Genomic DNA, 19151 nt, shown 5'->3' on the forward strand with positions numbered 1-19151 from the left:
TTATTTTATGTCTATATTGATTAAAAATTAATACAAGAGGCTATCATTACTGAAATATTGAAAATTTTTTTTTATTGGAAATCCCTACTTCACATGTGTTTGAAAAAATTACTTACTGTGTTGTTTATAATTCAACTTTTTTTCAATAGAAATTTAACGGTTTCATACGTTCCCCAGCAAATAGCAGTTGATGGCATCACAAATAATACTCTTGCTGAAGTTCCCCGAAAATATCCTAATGGTCCTGCTAAATTATAAACTGTTGTTACAGCATTTTTAAGCCCAACCACTTTGTCCTGAAAAAAAAAATAAAAAAATACATATATATATATTTTATAATAAATCACAGTTATTTATAAATTATTAGAAATCCCTTTTTACAAATTATAAAAAAGTATTAAATTCATTGACCTATAAAAAATTCTACTCCATAGAAAGAAAGAGGAAGTGAAGGTTTGTAGGACAAAATGTTAGGAACTGAATACTTTAAAAAATCATATTTTTAGAAATAACTTCTCAACACTGTAAAAATACAAAGTTATAAACAAAATCAGAAATATTTATAGTGTGATTAATTCATATATTTGAGAAAACCCTCACTGAGTTATCACTAAATCTTCCGCATCCCATAGAGCTACAAAGTTGAAATTGTAGGAAATTTACAGCAAATGGATAATTACGAAAAATTATTTTCATTAATTTCTAAATTTCTAAAGAGGTACTAAGACCAGAAAAAATGAAAAACAGAAAACTAGCATGAATGTTCTCCTTGGATAGTAAGCTACCACTAAGTAGGCATTTTCCATTCACTATCACCGAGGGGTGAAAATGGATTTTTGGGGAAAAGAGAGAAGCTATTTTTCCCCATCATTCAGTATGATAGATGATAGGTCTAACAATTTATAAAATACATTTCAGGTTTTTCCAAAGAATTGTACCTAAGAGGGGAAGCTGGATAGGTTTTATTTCATTGCACCAATTTATTTTGCTAACAGTAGTAAACCTAGATCCCAACTCTAAGCAAAAGTCATCTACAAGATGACCAAATTAAATGATTATTACATTGATAACTTTATTAATTCTGAGTTTGAAAAACCAATCAGTTTATTAAGGCATTAATATAGAAATGTTATTCTAGTTGGTACAAAATAATGATATAATCACATCAAGAATGAGTTAGGTATATTATTCCAATAATCAAAAAAACTACCACACAATTTATCTGGCTGGATCAAGGGAATATGTAATGTTCAGAACAATATCATAAATTTTCAATTAATTTTAAAATAAAAGTAGAAGTATAAAGTTAATAATATTAATAATCAAAAATAGTAAATTAACATTTGAAGACAGATAGTAAATAAAGTAACTATAACATAAAACAAGTATAAAAATTCAGAAGGAATAAATAGTTATTTGAGCATATATTTTTCATATGTATTAAACAGACATGCAGAACATTCAGGATTTATTTCTGAATTAGTATTATTTAAAAAAAACTCATCCACAGAAAATTTTATTTCAGTAAAAGAAAATCTTTTACTTTATTTAAATAATTGGAGAAAAGGTCTTGTAATAATCAGAAGTTTAATGAACATGATAAGGAAGCATAATAAAATCTGGTATTGTAATCTGGTATTGTGTTCAGTTACATGAAAACAGTTCTGTAGTTTGATTTGATAGAGATGAATATTATTATGTTTTTAATGAAAATGTTCTGTACTAATCAGCCCACTCTGAACTCTTTAATGTCACTAACTTCTTACCCCCATGATTTATGAAAACTGTATTACTAAAAAAATTTTTTGTGTGATTTAAAAAATATTTTATCGTGATATTTATTGTGAAAATTGAAGAAAATATTTTTTCAACATTTTGTTTTCAGTGACTTAATAACTCATTTATGGATAAATGATAGGTTTGTGATCATTACCATACATATCACCACTGCTTGCTGGCTACTGAAGAGATATGTTACAGAAATATCAATATTTGTCTACAAGCCAGCAATGAAACAGCACTAGAAGCGTAGGTGAATGTTAATTAATAAAATACAAATCTAAATTTTGTCTCATGTTTCTCAGTTGTATAATCAAGAGAGAACGTGAATTATATCATTAACAGAGATAACGGTCAATAAAATTTTCAATTTTTAAACACTCAGAAATTAGAATAAGAAATCAAGGTTTTCTAATTCTGAAAATTCATAATGTAGTTGAAATAAAAATGACCATTGAACAAATAAAAAAATAATATGAATGATAACAGAAGGGATTTAATCAAGAATTCATACTTCTTAGGTTATAACAGAGCCTTATAATAAAAAGGTACATATTCACAGCCATTACCCATTTCCAGGAATATATGTACATTTTTTTTTGGGGGGGGGGGTTTTCTGAGTGAAAAACACTTTCATGTTATCATCACCAGAACATGACATATTTGTTACAATAAGCAAATATATATCACATTTTATATATATATATATGTCAAAGTAATAAAATTACCACCCACTTTGTGTCAAATAGCATGAATAACTGGAACACACTACAGTAATTCAAATACTTGTATATAAACGAATGGCCCTAAGAAATCGTAAAACAAGACATTTTTATGGGTAGAGGTCATGACCGAAAGTGAAGGATAATTTTTACAGCAAAGTAGTCTTATTGTAATATACATGTCTTGTAAACAAAATAATTAGTCTCTCATGATTCAAAATCAATAATATGATAACTTAACTTCCAGTTGGGATCAGTCACAACCAACCTTGAGCATTTCATTATAGGAAAATTTAATTTGTTAAAATAATATGCTATTTCTTTTGCTTTCATTAAAATCACAGCCAAGGAACTGATTTTCAGTGCTAACATCCTCAAAACTGGGATAGGATAATTGGAGGAATTTTAAGTACTATGTTCCACATGTAAAGTAGGTCACTTTGAAGGGATTTTAAGTTTTAATTTTCCCACCATGAAAATTGATGGTACAGTATGGAAATATGGATTGTTTCACTTTGCTAATTGTTTATGTTGGCTTATTTTCAACTACGGAAATGCTGTTGTAAAATCAGTACTTTGTAAAAGATGCAATTTTCTCAGCAAGATCAAATAACAGCTTTCAGTTTCTTACAAGAAGTGAATTTATTTTCACATGTTCTGTTACTATAACAAACCCATCTGGTTGGATCAAATTCTTGAAGCCCTGTAGTAAGCTTCTAATCAATAAGCAGCCAAGATGAATTGTTTCTGTTTTTCTTCATATTTTCAAATATTTTTTTCTTCTTCACACGATCAATCATTCTGTATTCAGTGTAAGCGCTATCCTAGCTGTGTTTGTAGTAGTGAAATTTTACTGCAGCATGTGAGATAGGTTAGCACACTAATGTACCAAGTAATTCAATTTGTTAGTCCAATTTGTTTCTGTTGCGTTTTTGTCTACAAATATAACTTTAAATATAGCTGCCACAAAATTAATTCATAAATAATTCAATCCAGTCGGCACCAAATGAAAACATCAAACATATAACTTGTTCACAGAATTTTTAAGACAGTCTATTTTATACCACATGATTTGTTTATGACAGAATAGCTCTTAAAATGAATCACATATTACGACATTTCTTCTTCTTCATCACATAAGCTTTGAGCTTAAGGAAACCTATAAAGAAGACTGTCCCACTCCATAAGTAAATGTTTTTGGTGGGAGAGTGTAAGTTTCTGCCATTAATTTTTCTACTAACCAATATCTTTGATTGGGTCATATGTACTCATATATTACTACTTCTGTTGTGGTACTTATTTTAATTTTAATATTCCATTCTAAATACTTTTCTTCCCAAGAAGAAAATCTCTATTCTGGGCTATTACTTGAGACTGCCTTCCAGAAGGAATCAAATCAAATCTACAACATGAACTTCTTAAATTCTTAATAATCAGCATGAAATGGCAATTTTTATCCAGAATACCAAAACCAAAAATTACACCCCAACTCTAGTTCATTAATTAATAAAGGTCTGTTAACAACAGTCACAGAGATACTGAAAAATATCATGCCAGTTTCTATACTATTCTAATGTTTGATTTTTGCAGATATTGTTGAAAATAAAAATATGTTCTCTCTCTCTCTCTCTCTATATATATATATATATATATATATATATATATATATATCCTTCCCTCTCTCTGTGTGTGTGTGTGTGTGTTTTATTTTTTTACACAAATATACTAGGGTAGAGTACAAAGTTTCAAAGATACATAATAAAATATGAATGTGTGGATTAGCACAATTGGTTTGATTTTACAAACTGCCCAATAAAATGGTACCAACACACCTTTAACACCTATGCTGAGAACTAAAGACTCACAATCTTTTTGTAAATGTAAGGACTTCGTTGTTCAACCCAACCGTATCATTTAGTTTGATATTAAGCTGTTAAGGACTTATTTTAAGCCAGATACTGGAAAAAGGTTCCATCAATCTCATCCATCTGCCTTTCTGAATTAGAGTAAGGATCACCATTACTAGCCCGTGTATCAACCAGTGCTAAAAATTTTTAAGTTACAGAAACAGTATGTTAAGAAGAAAACATGCTTTTCAGAGAGAGGCAAGCATATCACTGATGTCACTGTCCTTGGTCCTCTTGAGTTTGTACCCAAAGTACTGTGCTGTATACTTTCATTATAAAGGAATTCATCTCTTGAATTGGTGGTAATATCTCAGTATGAATCTCCATTATCCTTGATCTAAGAAACAGTTAAAAACATTTACTTAAAAACTGCACAAGAAATGATAAGTTCAAATTTTACTAACCTTATGTTGTTGGGTATTCAGTAATGTTTTACAAACATCTAATGGAGTGGTAACTGCTGCTGCTGCAGCTCCAGCCAAAGCTCCAGATATTACATGTATAAGAGGATTATATGCAAGATTAGGATTTAAGAACTTATTACAGATCTCATATGTTGTAAACTGAACCGACTGGAATGGAATATTCATTAATAACTGTGTCCCATATGAACGGTAAAATGCACGGATCCCTTCTTTTTTGTACACCGTAACAATACAATCTTTAAATGATTTATATGGACTATCTGCCACTTGCATTCGTTGCTTCACAGCTGGTTAACAGAAAATTAATTAGTTGAATAAATTACAAATGAAGTAAACTATATTAAAATAAGCACTTTAATCTTTCACTTTAATTGCTCTTACTTGCCACATGTTGTATTGCACATTTAAAATTTGTGATAGTGAAATTTAAATTTATTTGTGCTAGTATTCATTACAGAAGAATTTATATTTGAAATAATATATTAATAATGCTGAAATCAATGTATTAATTATCAAACAAATTTTAACACAATCTTTTAAAATGATTCTCATGATCTGCTGAAATAATATGAACCTGTATAGTACAACGTAACTTATAATATGCCTAAGAAGTAACTGTTTTTTAAGTATTGTTCTTTACTTCTTGAAATATAATATTGAATACACTATAGTATTTTAATTATAATAATCTTTATAAAATAATGATTTTACCCATAAAAACTCTTACAAACAAGCTTTATAAGAACAAATGATAAATGTTGCAATAAAATTTAATGTACTGACACTTAAGAATTTAAATTATATTAATATAAATGTTTAACTAACAACAAATACATCAGATATAAATATAAATTAGCTTATACTTCTTTCATGGTTATTATCCATCAGACAAATATGTCTGTAACTGAAGCTTATTTAAATTCTCTCATACATGAAATTTTTAATACTTCATATATGTTTTGTCCAGATATTTTAATGTGCCTAACAAATCCATCAACCAAAAATTAAACCATAAATTCAATTTCAAACCTACATGTAAAATGAACGTGATTGTTTTTAAATATAAGCTCAAGGTAAAGGAAGTTGTTAATTATTCTTAACTAATCTTACTATTTTTTTTGAGAATGCCAAACTTACTTTCAGTAGGTATCATAACAGTATCATGTGCAAGAGTAGCTACCATTCCTGATATTCCTGTAAAGAATTTTAAACAACCACATATTAGAAAAATATAAAATAGGTATAGTGTGATAGCATTAATAAAATCATCCTTAACATTTAATCATATTTATCTGAATAAAAAATTATAAAATCACATTTTTTAACAATTTGAAGATGAATTTCTCATTAAGTGTTCATACATTTTTATTCAATTATTTATTTACTATCTGATGGAAAATTAAAATTTTGGAAGTATATTCAACACTACAGTTTTCTTAAAATCAATGAAAAAACATTACTTTTTAGTTTAAAGTACTTTTTTATTACCAGTGCCAATTTTAGAAACAATGTCAGGGTTTATCATACATATATAATTACAACTGGAATAGGTTGGAATGGTTATGTTAATATGACTGATATGGTAACAAATTTTGAAAGTTATTTTATAAAAAAACTCTAGTACTTATGTAATAAATTTGTATTTGACCTTGAATAAGATATTCCATGCTATTTATTGTTTTTCGTTTTGATAAAATGAACTTATTCACAACAAATGTAACCTTATAAATGCATACACAAAAATACTTAAACATAAAACTTAGAAAAAAATAAATTATGTTATTTTTTGCGTAGAATATTATGGCTATTATATAGATTTCTTTAAAATTTTAGTCAAATATTTCGGGATATTTTTGAACCTTTAATATTCCACATGTGAATACTTGCTAACACTTTAGATGAGAACTAGATATCAAATCAACCAGAATGTTAGTGAAAATGTGCTACTAAAAAAAAAAATATATGCATCTTTCAAATTATATGTATCTTTCAAAATTTTTAAATAATACCTGAATGTTTTTCAACACCAAAATTTGAAACTAACACATTTGACATTTGAAATATCTTTGGAACAGACCAGTGATTAGTTCCAGGTTACTTTTTTTTCAGGTTAAGTCTATAAAATGTTTTAACACTGTTACTACTGAAAGTCTTAAAGAAAATGGTACTGGTTAAAGTAATAAACCTAAAGTGCCATTTTTTTATGATAATACAGATGTCAAAAGAGAAAGAGAACTTGTACAAAATGCAGATAAAATTCAAGTATTGCTATTAAGAAACTAGTTGAAGGAGATACTTATACATCTCATTTTTATAAAACCATTCAGAAAAACTGGTCCATCTTGTAGTGCTGATTGCAGAGTTTAAAAGAGTGGTAAAAGTTGATTATATAAAGCTAAACAAAAAATTTTGGACTTCTAGCATGATATTCGAACATAAGAAAATTTGTAGCAGTGAATTTTTGAGTGAATCACTTAAAAGGAATCACCATACCAAAAATAGAAAAAAAATAATAAGGTAGACAAATATTTTCTTATAGTTTTCATTTTACTCTTAAGGGAAAAGATGTACCCAGTTTTAAAGTAATGGTAAAGGATGCTCTTAGTTTTTCAGAAATCTTTAAAGTATTCAAACTATTACGAAACAGAATGTAGCAAGTTCCAGTGGAATTGTTAATTCAGTGAAAAAACTACAAGAAATACATAATAAACCAAAAAACAGATGAAACAAATGATCACATTCACCAAAATACTGAAAATTAGCACAGAACAAGAAGGAAAGAATAGCAAAAAAACAGTCAAATGACTTAATTCAAAGAAGTGTGTGCATTCACAAGTGTTACTTCCAAAACATCTCTTGTCCAAAAATTTTTGAAATTGTTATTTTTGTATGACTTTATTTAGGAGTTTTTCCTTGTAGGAGCCAATATGGTTTTTGTTCCAAAACAACCTTAAAATGACTAAAAAATCAGTTTAAATATGAGCCTTCTTTCCAGAATGTCTTTTGTGTAATCAATATAGCTGTACAATCTGTTTCCTTTTTTTGTAACAAAAAGTCTCTTGTCCAATGCTTACAATATATAAAAATATGGCTTTCTTTCAACGGTGTCTCTTGTCCAATGTATGCACATCATACAATAATAAATTATAATAGAAATTACTGTAAAGTAGAATATAATATTACAGGAGGAAAAATTTAATGAGGTTACACACTGTTAATATTCCTAGCAGCTGACAAGTAGGTTTCATCAACATGTGTATTTTCTAGAAAGTAGTTATGAGTTTGGTTGTAGATTGTACCGTCTTTTGTTATCTAGCTATATTGGAGTATATTGCAAAATATTATGATTTTTTTTTTGTTCCATGTGTTATTTATATATTTGTGTTTCTTATGAACCATAAACCAGTGTGTTTTTATGTACATAAACCAGTGAGCAAGAAGTTCAAAAATCTAGTGTTAACCCATTACTTTTCTTTAGTTTTAACTAAAGTGAAAAGTAGAAAACATACCAGAGATGTTAAATGCTGGAAAAAGATTGTGATAAAAAAAGCCGTGTTATGCTCCAAAAGATTTACCAAAATGTCCCTCCCCAGTGCTCATATGCTTCAGCACGTTTGATTGTGGCAGGTTAATTATGCAGGATATTTGTCAATTTAATCAGAACTTTTATAAAGAAAGAAATTTTTTTTGTCTTCAGTCATTTGACTGGTTTGATGCAGCTCTCCAAGATTCCCTATCTAGTGCCAGTAGTTTCATTTCGGTATACCCCCTACATCCTACATCCCTAACAATTTGTTTTACAAATTCCAAACGTTGCCTGCCTGCACAATTTTTGCCTCCTATCTGTCCCTCCATTATTAAAGCGACTATTCCAGGATGACTTAATACGTGGCCTATAAGTCTGTCTCTTATTTTAACTATATTTTTCCAAATGCTTCTTTCTTCATCAATTTGCCACAATACCTCTTCATTTCCAACTTTTTATCCACTCATCTGATTTTTAACATTCTCCTATAGCAGCACATTTCAAAAGCTTCTAATCTTTTCTTATCATTATCATTTATTACTGTTGCTGTTTGATTCTTGTAAATGTTAGCAATCTTTCTTCTTTCTCTATATTTGTAACCTAACTTTTTTTTAACTGCTGAACATTTTATTCCAGTCCACATTATTGAATGCCTTTTCTAGGTTCCATTGAAAATGTAGGTTTTCTACATGCCAAGTATGTTGATTTGTTTTTCTTTAATCTTCCTTCAACTATTAATCTGAGCCCTAAAATTGCTTCCTTTGTCCCTATACTTTTCCTAAAACCAAATTTGGTCTACTCCTAACACTTCTTCCACTCTCCTCTCAATTCTTCTATACAGAATTCTAGTTAAGATTTTTTTTTTGCATGGCTTGTTAAGCTAATTGTTCTGCATTCTTCACATTTATCTGTTCCTGCTTTCTTTGGTATCATGACTTGAACACTCTTTGAAGTGTGATGAAACTTCCCCTTTTTCATAAATATTACACACCAATTATTATAATCTATTAAGCGCTTCCTCACCTGCGCTGTGCAGTAGTTCTACAGGTATTCCGTCTATTCCAGGAGGCTTTCTGCCATTCTAATCTTTTAATGCTCTCTTAAATTCAGATCTCAATATTCCTTTTCCCCTTTCATCCTCTTCGACTTCCTCTTCTTCCTTTATAACACCATTTTCTAATTCATTTCCTTTATATAACTTCTATATATTCACTTATCAACTTTGCCTTTCGTATAAATCGGTGTACAATCTTTGTTTAACACATTATTAGATTTCAATTGATGTACCCCAAAATTTTCCTTAACTTTCCTGTATGCTCAGTCTATTTTACCAATGTTCATTTCTCTTTCCACTTCTGAACATTTTTCTTTAATCCACTCTTCTTTCGCTAATTTGCACTTCCTGTTTATAGTATTTCTAAATTGTCAATAGTTCCTTTTACTTTCTTCATCACTAACATTCTTGTATTTCCTACGTTCATCCATCAGCTGCAATACATCCTCTGAAATCCAAGGTTTTATACCAGTTCTCTTTATTCCGCCTAAGTTTGCTTCTGCTGATTTAAGAATTTCCTTTTTAACATTCTCCCATTCTTCTTCTACATTTCTACCTTATCTTTTTTACTCAGACCTCTTGCGATGTCCTCCTCAAAAATCTTCTTTACCTCCTCTTCCTCAAGCTTCTCTAAATTCCACCGATTCATCTGACACCTTTTCTTCAGGTTTTTAAACCCCAATCTGCATTTCATTACCACCAAATTATGGTCGCTATCAATGTCTGCTCCAGGGTAAGTTTTGCAGTCAACGAGTTGATTTCTAAATCTTTGCTTAACCATGATATAATCTATCTGATACCTTGCAGTATCACCTGGCTTTTTCCAAGTGTATATTCTTCTATTATGATTTTTAAATTGGATGTTGGCAATTACTAAATTATACTTCGTGCAAAACTCTATAAGTCGGTCCCCTCTTTCATTCCTTTTGCCCAGCCCGTATTCACCCACTATATTTCCTGCCTTGCCTTTTCCAATGCTTGCATTCCAATCTCCAACTATTATTAAATTTTCATCTCCTTTTACGTGTTTAATTGCTTCATCAATCTCTTCGTATATACACTCTACCTCATCATCATCATGGGCGCTTGTAGGCATATAAACGTTAACAATCGTTGTAGGTTTAGGTTTTGATTTTATCCTTATTACAATGATTCTATCGTTATGCGTTTTGAAATACTCCACTCTCCTCCCTATCTTTTTGTTCATCATGAAACCTACTCCTGTCTGCCCATTATTTGACGCTGAGTTAATTACTCTAAAATCACTTGACCAAAAGTCGCCTTCCTCTTCCCACCGAACCTCACTAATTCCTACTATATCCACATTTGTCCTACCCATTTCCAATTTTAAATTTTCTAGCCTACCAACCTTTTTTAAGCTTCTAACATTTCATGCTCCGACTCGTAGAATGTTATTTTTTAATTTTCTGGTGACCCCTTCCTTAGTAGTCCCCACCCGGAGATCCAAACGGGGGACTATTTTACCTCCGGAATATTTTACCAAGGAAGGCGCCTCCATTAGCTTCATTATTGCTATGTGAAAATGCAGAGAGCCACATTTTCTTGGAAAAAAAGCAGCTGTAGTTTTCCATTGCTTTCAGCTGCGCAGTACTCAGAGGACTGAGTGATGTTGATACGGCCGTTTAAGTCATTGTGACTCACGCCCCTAACAACTACTGAAAGAGCTGCTGCCCTCTTTCAGGAATCATTCCTTAGTCTGGCTCTCAACAGATACCTCTCCGATATGGTTGCACCTTCGGTCCCTCTGTAACCCTGAGCACTCAAGCCCCCTCACCAACGGCAAGGTCTCATGATTCATAGAGGAGGAAAAAACTACTAGCATTCAGCAAACATTTGGTATGGTACTACGCAGACTTAAACCATTTTCAGTTTAATATAGATTATATTTATACCTAAAAATACATACAATGTTATTTAATTAAAACTAGTTTAGTATCCCAATTAATATTATTATTTTAAAGTACTTAAAATAATTATTTTTTCTACTCACTTTATTGCTGTAGCTCACAAATTCTGAAGTTGCTGCTGAAGGTAGATTCTAAAGAGCTCATGTCTGATTCTGAATTTCACATTTATCACAAAATTGTCAATGTGCACATCATATAAATGTTCATCTTTTTTTTTCAACATTGAAACATGCTCACAGACATTGATCCACTCAGCTTCAGGCACTTTATGAAATTCCTCCTCAGTTTACTTAAGAACATCCTACATGTTAAAAGTTGTATTTCTTTTAGATATTTTTTTTCACTTGACTCCAAATTATTTCAATGGAATCTAACTGTGTGACCATAATTTTCAAAAACGTCATCTGTTAGAAATTTCTTTTGATTTTCTTGGTGTAATTTTATATCATATAATTCAATCTTCGTCATAGCAGGAGATACATTGTTCAGCCAACCATTTTATGATATCAATTTGTAAGAATTAGAATTAAGCTGCTTTTGTGGCAGAACGTTGTGATACGATGTGCTATCTAGTACAATAACTGACGGAGGTAGCAAGTTAGAAATACACTTCTTCCATAACCATTTCGTGTAATTTTCGGAATCCATAGATTTGTGATAATCTCATTTCTTATTTGTCTCACATAAGTAAAACACTGTTAATGAATCCTTTATTACAGCCGTCATGAACAATTATTAGTAGTGGGCTCTTGGATACTAGTGTTTTCAGTCCTACATGAAGGTTTGTTGTGTCTATCCACGATTTTGGTGTCTCATGACTATAGTTTTCATCTGTGTATACAATTTGTCTTCCTTCTTCGCGAAACAGGGAAATTTGTCATGGAAATATAATTCTTTGCATTTTAATGTCATACCGTTCTATCAGTATTCTCCGCGGTTATCTTCTCTTTTTCTCCATCTAAATCCCATTTTACGTAATATTCTCCTTAAAGATCTTTCACTCCTTTGAAATTAATTTCTCTTTCGCGAGCTTTTTGCATAATTCTCTTCACAGCAGAAACACCCTTTTCGGTTACATAAGATTTATTTATTAAATTCTTGAAAGCATCCATCAAACGAATCTAAATTGCACATAGTACTGGGGAGATTTACATGTTTTTTCGGCGAAATGAACATAGATGGCTTCTCAGTTTCATTTGATTTACTTTCTGCTACAATTATTTGAACCGTTCGTTTGGATACTTTTGCCGCGTGAAAAAACCATATTTAGCACTTCAGTTTTTCTCACTGTTCCGATTCCGGCATTGTTTTGTAAAAAGAAATTGTAAACATTGAATACAATTTCTCTCTCCTGGCTATGAACTACTGTACCTTTGCCTCCTAACTTGGGTATTTTGAAAGAAAACAACTGTATTGAAATATTAAAAATTTATATGACTGAATTTATGACAAAGCCTTAAATGAAAACAACACAACAAATAGTAAAAATAAATCACTAACAGCTATTCACTTCATTAAGTAAAATATACACCGTAATAAATGTTTCTATAATAACCAATTCTAAAACATAATTACAAACAATGTGTAACATTTGATTCTTCAGAGTGCAATGATTAGAATTGATTAAAAATAAGTAAATGAAATTCTTAGAACTGTGTGTTTACAGCAATTCACAAGTAGCACATTAGTCGAATGACTCATGAATAATTCTACTATTATTAGTAACTATACCACAGGAAGTAAACCTAGACCACATCAATATATAATTTAGAATATAACTCAACAATTACATACGCTACAGCAAGTTTCTGAAACCTGTTTTTTATTACCATACCACAAAAGATATATAGAAAATGACAATGTTTTTAGTTTGCTTGAAGCAGAGGCCAGTGCATGCAAAATATGCGAGTCTACTTTCATTGATAAACCTATAATTTTTATCTTATTAAAAGACTAATAGGCCTAAATGCTGAATCAAATTTTTTTTACTATAGAATAATCATAAAGAACTGTTATACTTATTTTCAGTAATAAATTGCATAATTTTTTGATAAACTTTGTACATTATCTTTTAAATCACAATGTCTCTTGTCTGATTTTGATTCCAAAACGTCCCTTGTCTTACAAAATATCTTTCATCCAAAATCATTTCTTTATTTACTTTTAATGTGTTGAATTCATTACCTATTTTTTTATTTATATAATTTATCTTTCTTTTAGATATATAAACATGACTGATAACGTTTTTCTACTTATTATAAAATTTTAGCTCTCCACATGTTTTTTGCGTTTTGGAAATTATAATGAATCAATAAATATATTACAATAACACAGTTATAATAAATCACCTGCATAATTTATATTAAAAATGTACTTACTACTGATCTTTAAACTTACCATAAATAATACTACTGTTAGAGTACTGTGCTAAGAAATCTTTGGAAAGCTCATAAGCTGCAAAATAAACACCATGGGAAGGACCTGAACCTAGCACAGTAATACTAAATCCTCTATAAGGTGATGTCAGTCCTTCTTGCTTTAACATATGACAAAGTGTTCTAAAAACTCCCTTAGGTGCTTGTTTTAAATTTTTCTCTGATAAAGACTGCATTCTGGTCTATAAAAAGAATTAAAAATTAATTTTTTTACTGAAAGTCATATAGAATAATCATATCACTTAAAAGTCACTATTAAAGAATGCTAACATCTTTAGGTGAAAGTTATAGAAGTAAGCAAAATTATCAAACAACATAACAAACTTTAATTTATAAATGTTCTCACAAAAGATATCAACACAACTGTGTAGCTGAGAACATGTAAGTACATGAAACTTGTTCTCACTGATTAATTTCTCCTTGTGACTGTTTTTTTTTAAAAGGAAAACATGCCTTTTAAGTAGATTTTTTTGAATATATTTCTTCTTTTTATTTATTCTTTATTTTCTTTTTAATAGCTTTTCAATTTAAAGCCAATTTTATTGATTTTTTCTTGCAAAATAACTTTTTTATTTTACATAAAATTAATTATATTAAACATCCAAAACTAAATAAAAAGTTCATAGTTCAAAATGTTTTAATTTTTTTATGCATTCTTAGTAAATACTAGAGAATTAAGCATACATATCTCATTGTGTTATTTAAAAGTACCATAAAAAGCTGCAATATTTTATTCATATACTCAGGTTGCTGTATTTTTAGTCTCATATTTCAAAATAGAAAGTAATCATAAATTTAAGGCATGGTTTACAACTTTCATATTGAACTACCAGAAAGAATTAATACAAAAGCTTGCCCACAGAAAATTAATTCTTAAATATAATACAGCAGTAAGTTTTTTGAGACATAGTATCCATTCGACATAGTTGTCAACCTGTTAGTTTAAATACATCATTCTATTAGTATGTTGTCACATTTTAATGTATTAAATACACAAAATTTATTATTTTATTTTTTTTAACGTCAGTTGTTTGATTTATGCTACTATATAATTTTAAAAAATCAGTATTTTCTCAATCAGATGAAAAAGGTTCATTAATTTGCAATTTCCAATAAAAACAACTCTAGTAATTAACTAGATTATTTAGCACACAATTTATTCAAAATGTTGAAATGCATTGCAGTCTAAACTATTTTTTTTCTATAGAATTTGTTGACTTAAAGCCAGTTATTAAAACATTCATAAGAAAATTATTAAAGAATAAAACTAACAGTTTTAATTGTGTATCTCTTACAACAGAAATTGTTATTCGAGGGCAGTCCAGAAAGTAACTTACGTTTGTGCCTAGCGTGGAGATGGGTGAAGATAGAGCCGCCATCTTGGCGTCAAAACGTTTCTACCCTCAGTACGCATTAAGCTGTCGTAGCTGCGGACTGTGATTTCCTATTTTTTCATTGTGAATTATTGAAATATGCGCTTCAATAGAAAATTCCGTGAGTTGTGAGGAACGTTCAGTGAGGTTTTTACTGAAAAAAAACCTCAAACTATTGAAATTCATCGACAACTTTGTGAGGTGTACAGAGATGGAATAATGAGTGATGATACTTCATCATCACTCATTATTCGATGCATTCAGTTTAAAAATGGCTGCACCAGTGTTCATGATGAGGACTGCAGTGATCAGCCTAGCCTTCTGACTGATGAACTGACGATGAAAATCAACGATAAAATTTGTGAAAATTGCCGCATTACAATTACGGAACTCGGAACTCTCGCTTCATTTCTCACAAATTTCACTGAATAAAATTGTACAAGTTTAATGCGTGAAATTGTATCCGGGAAGCTTGATTATCACAAGCTTTCTGTAAGAAAGGTGCCAAAAATCTTAAGATTTCTACAGAGAAGGAATTGAAAAACTTGTACATCGTTATAAGTACCTCAATTTAAATGGCGACTATGTAGAAAAATAGTTTAAGATTCAAATGTATAAAAAGATGTATATAATAAAATTTCTTTTTTTATTTGTTTGGTTTTTTATTTCAAAATAAAAGTTACTTTCTGGAGAGCCCTCGTATAGTTATCTCATGGAAGCCAGGAGACTTTCTTTTCTTTCCAACTTACGTTTGGTATGATTTAATTCTCAATGCAAAATTTTGATTCCTTTTTCTAATTTTTTTACTTTATGAACTAATATCTCAAGGAAATCATTTTTTATTATTTAGGTCCCTTAATAATTTAGGAATCAGCACCTTCTAGATCTTTAAGACCATCCTTGGTTGTTATTGAAAACCCAAATACTTTTATTATTTTTTCACAGTCTTTCTCAATCTGGTTGTTAGACTTCTGCATTAGTACTGTCATGTGTAAGTAAACTTTGTTATAGGTTATCAGTGCTGCATGCACAAAGCATTTTTTTCAGACAGTTTATCATTGATAAGTACATTTTAAATGTTCCTATTCTACATTCATTCTCCTCCCATGCATCACAGTATCTTTATTTCAGTAATGATCAGATTTTTTCAATTCCCTGCTCTTGCAACTCTACAGCATAGCTGATCAGACAGACATCATACAAATATTCCTCCTACTAACTATGACAAGCTTTCGTTTATCAAGAGTATCTCCGAGGAGATACTCTTGATAAACTCCGAGTATCTACTCTTGAGTATCTCCGAGGAGTTCATCATTTTATCCACCTCTGAGAGATCTTATCTACATTTTTTAATAGTATACTTCTCTGTTCAAATCTGTAAATTCTATATACTTCTCAATTCAAATCTTTCCATTTGTTCCGTTCCACTTGTGTCGTCGGGTGCTGCTACCTAGCGGGGGCTAGCGGCCCCATGGCAAGCTTGTTCAGGCGATCTGATCACGCCACGTCCTACGTCATAATGCCGCAGGGAGTGGTCATTATGAGGTAGCGACTTTCATTTGGAGCTCGAATCCTGCAAAGAGCAGTCATGTTACACACTCAGTCTGGATGGACAATGCTCAGATGAACCCTTACATTAGTTTTATTTATATGTTATTCAGTTTAATTATGTTACATTATATGTTTTATTCAGTTCAGTTGTATGTTATCAAAATGTCAAGACGACAAGTAATTAAATAACAATTCAACAAGCAACAAAGCGTTGTCTTCATTCATCACCTATGAAAAGTATGACAGTCCAACGTTGCTCTAAAATCTACCACAACATGTTAACAGTCTTCAGGCGAGATCGTTCCTAACACCATTAATTTATACAGAATTAATTGAACATTCAAGTTTCTTAATTTCCTCTATAATACAATGTATTAATACAGATTTTTTTCATCCAATAATTGCTGTATATATTATGCAAATTGATAAAGAGTTAACTAATTATTGACTTTGAGTGGTTCGTTGCATTTTCATCTTATTTGGATCCATATATAAAACTCAAAAATGACTTTTTCAAGAATAATTTTTTAAAGAAAATAATATTCCTCTAACCTCATATTTCAGCAGTTTGGAGTGCCTAATTTTTATTTATTATTTATAAAGGGAGTAGATCAGACTCTTTATAAAGTCTGTTTTACTCCATTATAAAACAGGAAGAATTTGTTCTAATTTTTTGACTCTACTAAAAGATACCTATCTCCCAGCTTGACAGTTACCGTTTAGAGAGCAATGTTTGTGAACTCATTTCTACTTGAGTTAAAGAGACTTGAGCATTACAAAAATCAATTAATTTAAATTTAAACTAAAAGTATATTAGAAGCAAGATTCAATTTATTACCATCTATTATTGGGAATGAGTAATTTTATATTGTTGTAATAATGGTGTAATAAAGTCATCATTATACATATTTATTTATACTGTATATTATAGAGTATAACATTATACAGTATTAATGTAATGTAATATACTGGTGATATAAATAATGTGAGAGATGGAGTGAGGAATGTGTAAGTGCCATGCTATTTTATTTTTGGTTATGTAATTAGTTTTTTATTATTTTACTGAAATTAATCTTTTTAAGATTTATATTTTTCCCCTGTACTGTTTAGACATATTTAAATTCTATTAAATAAACCATGTAGTATAGAATATTGAGGTGAGAGATATCTTACCTTAATTTTTCATTAAAGTATTTCACAGGATCCTGCATCCTAAATGAAATAATTATGTTATTGCATAATAAATATAAAAATACTAAATTTATGAAAATTGATTATTAATTTACATGAGTACTGCTACCTGTTGCATTTTTATGAGACAGTTTCCTTCAATTACTGTCTGATGGATTTTCAAATAGAAATTTGTTTGTATACATGCACAATTTTTCTAATAAGTTTGTTTACTTTTATTTAATCTACTTAAAGTAAACAAATTGCTATTTTTTGGTACCAGTTTATCAGCATGATAATGGTTAAGGTTTTCTCTAAAAAACAAATGAAGAACTCATTCATAATAAAGAAATGAAATATAATTCCAGAAGACTATATTAGAAAAATAAAGCAAATTTTTCATCATTCTCATGCTGTTGAAGAGATAAAAGTACTTGTAAAATGTGTGATCAAACATTCTATTTGATGTGTTATATTTTTACATTTAATATGTTATTTTTGCCAAATTTTGAATGTTTGTAAATTTTATACTAACATGTTGTGGTTAATAACATATTTTTACGAGTGTGCGGTTTCTATGAGGTTTATGATTTTTAAGTGTTAGTAATGATATTGCATGTAATGAATGTGTATGTTATCTGTAGTCAATTAATGTGATTCTGATCTACAAATGTAGTATTTAGTACAATGTAATTATTATACTGCTAGATTGATGGGTTTTCTAGTCTTCTTGTAATATGGCGTAGTATAATTTGTGATGGTTTTGTGAAAAAAAGGACCTTGCTGAAATTATAAATGAAAATTGACTGATATATTTCACCAACATGTATGTTTATCATTATGTATACTTTAATTTTGTATTATGTTGTATGTTATCACAGTCTAAAACTATGGGTACATCACCTTCGGTATGACTATCATGCCAATTATCACTCATTTTTTGAAACTATTTTGTGATGAAAAAAGGCTTTGAACACATTTTTAAAATCAATTAAATGTGGCTACTTACTTTTTGCAATAAAAAATAACTGAAAATCAATTTGGGTTCAAATCCAGTCAGTCGATATTTCTCAAATTATACAAAATTCATTTCTTGTTTTTAAATCTGAAATGGAGTACAATAGTTATAATTTGTTATACATCTGTAGTCATCAGAGAAGGAATAAATCAATACATTGCACTAATACATTAGACTATATACCTTGTATATAGCGAGAAAAATTTACATAGAAGTATAGGAATAATTACCCAGTTATATGTTAAAAAACTGAAAAGTATAAT

The 19151-nt window shown here is 29.7% G+C and overlaps 1 protein-coding gene across 1 annotated transcript; it reads right to left on the bottom strand.

Moving 5' to 3' along the window:
* Window positions 1-131: 131 nt before the first annotated feature.
* On the bottom strand, window positions 132-18974 carry LOC142332821 (mitoferrin-like). The gene is made up of 5 exons (XM_075379822.1): window positions 18880-18974; window positions 13739-13958; window positions 5971-6027; window positions 4813-5120; window positions 132-296 (listed from the first exon to the last, which is right to left on the bottom strand). The coding sequence occupies exons 2-5, from the start codon at window positions 13950-13952 to the stop codon at window positions 132-134; spliced, it is 744 nt and encodes a 247-aa protein (XP_075235937.1). The 5' UTR covers window positions 13953-13958; window positions 18880-18974.
* Between the last annotated feature and the right edge of the window lie 177 nt (window positions 18975-19151).

The sequence above is a fragment of the Lycorma delicatula genome, chromosome 1 (assembly GCF_047948215.1).
Source record: "Lycorma delicatula isolate Av1 chromosome 1, ASM4794821v1, whole genome shotgun sequence".
NCBI classification, from domain to species: Eukaryota; Metazoa; Arthropoda; class Insecta; order Hemiptera; family Fulgoridae; genus Lycorma; species Lycorma delicatula.